The 4,404-nt window shown below is 40.4% G+C and overlaps 1 protein-coding gene across 1 annotated transcript; it reads right to left on the bottom strand.

Annotated features, from left to right (window-relative positions):
* Positions 1-1,059: 1,059 nt before the first annotated feature.
* Positions 1,060-1,806, bottom strand: LOC145806968 (uncharacterized). Its single transcript, XM_082904847.1, has one exon. The coding sequence runs from the start codon at positions 1,804-1,806 to the stop codon at positions 1,060-1,062; it is 747 nt and encodes a 248-aa protein (XP_082760973.1).
* Between the last annotated feature and the right edge of the window lie 2,598 nt (positions 1,807-4,404).

Below are 4,404 nucleotides of genomic sequence, written 5' to 3'. Positions count from 1 at the left end.
ACTATTACTGCTACTGTTACTGTTACTGCTACTGCTACAGAGATCTCTGTCAGTTCCAATGTTTGAAACTACTACTGTTTACTGTTTTGATGGCCATCAACTGACTGTTCGGTCTATTAAGACTTACTGTATTGTTCTGCTATTGGATGTACCACGTATGACTGTTATGATTCCTAAATGACTGATATGACTTGAAATATGAGTCACGGATTGAATAACTGATTTATTGATGCAAATGATTGTTTCAATTACTGAAAGGACATTCACTCTTAGCCTCTTTACACATTTGTTATTCACTGGACTTTAGCTCACAGTTTATATATATATATGCAAGTGGCCAAGCACCAGACCAGAGCTAGAGGCGCCGACTTAGACTCTTGTTTTGTCAAGCCAACCATTGTGCCTCATATCGAGGTTCCGAACCTACACGAGTTAAGGCTATCTAGGGTGCTTCAGATTCACCCTTTTTGTCTCTGTTAATGTAAAGAATGTTTAAGACTTTGAATGTACAATTATGATGGGGGGATCAATCCCCTAACTTATATGCTACTTTGTACATGTATTTTTGGTTTATGCCTATGAATTTGGTTTTGTCCATAAAAGTCTTTTTCCATTCAGGTTTTCACAGCTCATTGGACATCTTTTTATTACTGATTGGTTTCCGCCATCCCCTTTATACTGTATTATTGTCATCACTGTTAAGCAGGCCTTTGGTATTTACGGATTACTGGCCGGTTATGATGCTAGACCCTTAGGGGCGGGTTTGGGTTGTGACACTGGTCTCATCTACTAGGTCTCTCAGGTGACCCTGTCTAACCAGATCCTCTAAGTGTGTCTTCAGAGCCCTACATCCTTGATCAAGTGCCCATCCTTATTATAGTAAGCATAATGCTTCCCAAGGCTCCTTCCCATAAACTTGCCAAGAATCTTCTCCGATGCTCTATAATACGATTGGTTCCTAATCCTTTCCAGAACTTTGTAGACCAGGATCCTGAATACAGTAATGACTGCCTGTGCAGCCCTCAACCTTATTTTTTGCCTATTAAAACCAATATTACCTCAGCCTCGCTTCGACGAGTCGTTTATCTTCTCCTGCTTTGATGTCTTCGTCCCCTGTGTGTGCTCTTCTACTCTGGCATACTTCTTGATCCGTGCTATGAGCTTTTCCATGCTTTTTGGTAGAGTTTTGGCCAGCAATTTTCGAAGAAGGCATTCATCACCCAAGCCGTTCTTAAAAAACACGACTGCCAACTCCTGGTTGCAAGCAGGAATTCGGTTGAATACCTTGTAATATCTCTTAGCGTAAGCCCTGAGGCTTTCACCATTGCTAATGTTCAAAGCCAGCAAGGAGTCCTCCCTTAGTGGCTGCAGTTTGTTTGTTACAAATCTGGCCACAAACATCTCGGCCAGGCCTTCCCGATTCTTCATAATTCCTTTCGGCATCTTGTGGAACCAATCCGATGCGATTTCCCCCAAAAATGAAGGGAACACCTTGCACAGTAACCGCTCGTTCCCGGTACACAAAGCCATCAAATTTAAATATAAGCAGACATGAAAGTTCGGATCAGACTTACCGTCATAAATCTGGAACCACGACGTATGGAACCTCTTTGGGGCCTCAAACCTATTCAACTCTATTGAGAACGGCATTCTCGACTTGACGGGAGATGTGACCTCAGCGTTGAGCCATTTCCTCTGGAGATAATCTCTCAAATCCTCCTTCGTTCGACTGGGAGCTCGATTATCAATAGATTTTAGCCTTTTTAGTGCGTTGCTCCCGGTGTCTTTGTATGTCCTCTTGGACATCTCTTCATTTACTGTATCAAAACACATGCCTTTTCCTTAGACATGCCGAGGTTCTCTGACATAAGTTCCCTTGGTACGATGAGTCTTTTGCCACTCACCTCTCACTGACTCTACTCGCTCGATATCCCGTGAAGGCCGATGTAAGTGCTCTTTTTCCTTGCTATGCTGCAGGACTACTAGGATTGTTTTCTGTCCCCTTTCTGGGCATCAATCTTGGCCGTTGGTACCGGCGTGTCCTATAACGGGAACAGTGGTTGCATCACATTGTTCTGCATCATGAATTTGATAACCGACTGTAGGTCTACCAACTTGGTTGCCATCCTTTTCATCTCGCCGTCTCTTCTCATGCATCTATCCTTCCATATCTGGAGGTCGCTTTTATTGTAATACTCATCTTGGCCAGCTTTCTTCGGGGCGTTACCCTCTTTGCCGTCGTCTTTCTTCCTAGAATTTGGATCTTGTGCTCTTTCATTGCAATTTTCTTCCCTGACGTTGGGATCTGCATGCTCACCACTCTCACTGTGGATATCGTCCCCAATCTTTTCTTCTTGTTTGTTGTTGGCTATTTATTCTCCTTAAGTTCTCATAAACGACATCAAATTGTGGGTGTTGATTTCCGACCACACAACCAAAAGGGGAACTCAGCTGGAGAACACCAGCAAAATAGATTAAGCCCAACAACCTGCACAAGAATATGAGAATCCAGTGGTGGCTCGTCCACCCGGGAGCACTCTGAAGATAAAGTCAATAATTTCTCAAAGATATCAATTCAAGTATTTAACTCACAATTCAATGCTCACCATATATCACATATACCTGAGACCTACGGGGTTGCCCTATTTTTATAACCAGCAATGACCTGATCCCCTTAAAAGCCCCATTTCAATGGACTCAAGCTCCATGCTTATCTTGGACCCTCATCTAGATGGAGATAAACTCTTATTGAGTCTTATCTCTATCCAGACTGAGATCCTCCCCTATTCTAGGACTCTTGTCCCTTATCTGCCAAATCCTAGATTTCGGTACCTCTGCAAATTACCTCGGCCTAGCCGAGATCATCTCAACATGTGACCAAACCACGTGGCACCTCGACTGACACTTCAGTGTCACCTTAGCCACATGCTGTCAGTCATAAAATACTCCCCCACACCTTCCTCCTCAAGTCTCTCTTTTTCTTTTCTTTTTCTTCTTCTTCCTTTTCTTCTCTTTCCCACCAAGAAAACATGGTTCTTTTCCTCATAAATCTTATTTTCACAGCCTTAAGCACATTATTAAACCTAATCACTAAGTTAATCTTCAACGCGACAGCATATTTTATCATGTAAATGATCCAAGCCTTCAAAGTCCCCAGTGAAGCCTTCCGAAGCGGGTTAGAACAAGTGGCGGAATTGATAAAGTCATTGATTGAGTATTTGGTTGGGTTGGCAGTGGATGCAATTAGCAATCTGATCTTGAGTCTTTTTAATCTTGTTGTTGAGGGTGTTTCAGGGTCTGCAGCTGCTACTGGGTTGGTGCTAGGAGGACTAGTTGAACAGACAAGGAATTCGCTTGACGGGTTGTTCAAAGATTTGCCAGATGTTTTGGGAGGGTTCAAAGAGATGATTTCAACCATAATATCAGATTTGTGGAACAATCACAAAGAAGCTACAGGATATGTAACAGAGAATGCTTGATTTATTTTTCTAATTTTTTATTTTTTGGGTCAATGTATGCTTGGTAGTAAAATATATTATTTGTATCATGAAATACCTGTAATGTTGAGTACTAATATTTAAGAAAGACGTCTCTGAAGAGTTATCAAGTCTCAATTATTATTTTTTTTTATTTTTGTTTTGTTTCCATTCTCCCCAGTAATTTTCTCTCTGGCTGTTTTTTAATCTGCAGAAGTACTCTCCATCAACTTCCATGTATCTTGTTGATTGTCATAACCTAAGTTGTGTTTTACCTGAAATTCAAATGGACCACACCATGGTAATCCCTAAACCAAGAAAATGACCGTAGTTATAATTTTTAAAGAGATGGAGTGACATCTGGGGCGATCGATACATTCTTATATTGACTTGAATCCTTGGTTCTCTAAGGATATACGTAAAGAGGGTATCGATGTTTTGTCCTATAATTAATCTCCAAATATATGCAATCCCCCTCTCATACAATGGCCATGTTTGTTTGGATGGACATGAGTTTGGGATTGGACTAATAGTCCAATAAAATTATTAATCCGATGTTTGGTTAAACAATTGAAGTACGGACTAATTATTTTAAACTTGACTATTAGTTAAGATAGGATATAAAATTCAACGGATTCGTAATCCTAAGACTATTAGTCATGGGAATGTTAATCCAGTCCTCCCAAACAAACATGGTCATTGGGTAATTATGAAGTACAGATTTGATGGCCCACAGGGATTATATGTTTCATGGGATTCAAACTTCTGTTACAGAATATTTTTCATAGCTGAACTTGTGAATCAACTAACTCCTAAGTTGGGTTTTTGAACCATTTAAAATTACATTTAGGAAAAATGCTACACACAACCTCATTTATTATGGTATTTTTATTAAGATGGATCTTATTATTTTGTGTTTAGAAATAAA

The sequence above is a fragment of the Camellia sinensis genome, chromosome 14 (assembly GCF_055761805.1).
Source record: "Camellia sinensis isolate YWXY chromosome 14, ASM5576180v1, whole genome shotgun sequence".
In the NCBI taxonomy this organism is placed as follows: domain Eukaryota; kingdom Viridiplantae; phylum Streptophyta; class Magnoliopsida; order Ericales; family Theaceae; genus Camellia; species Camellia sinensis.
This window is presented reverse-complemented; position numbering and strand designations above follow the sequence as displayed.

What these genes read in the sequence shown, in the direction of transcription:
- LOC145806968 (XM_082904847.1), bottom strand. Translation starts at nt 1,806, where the DNA reads ATGTCCAAGAGGACATACAAAGACACCGGGAGCAACGCACTAAAAAGG.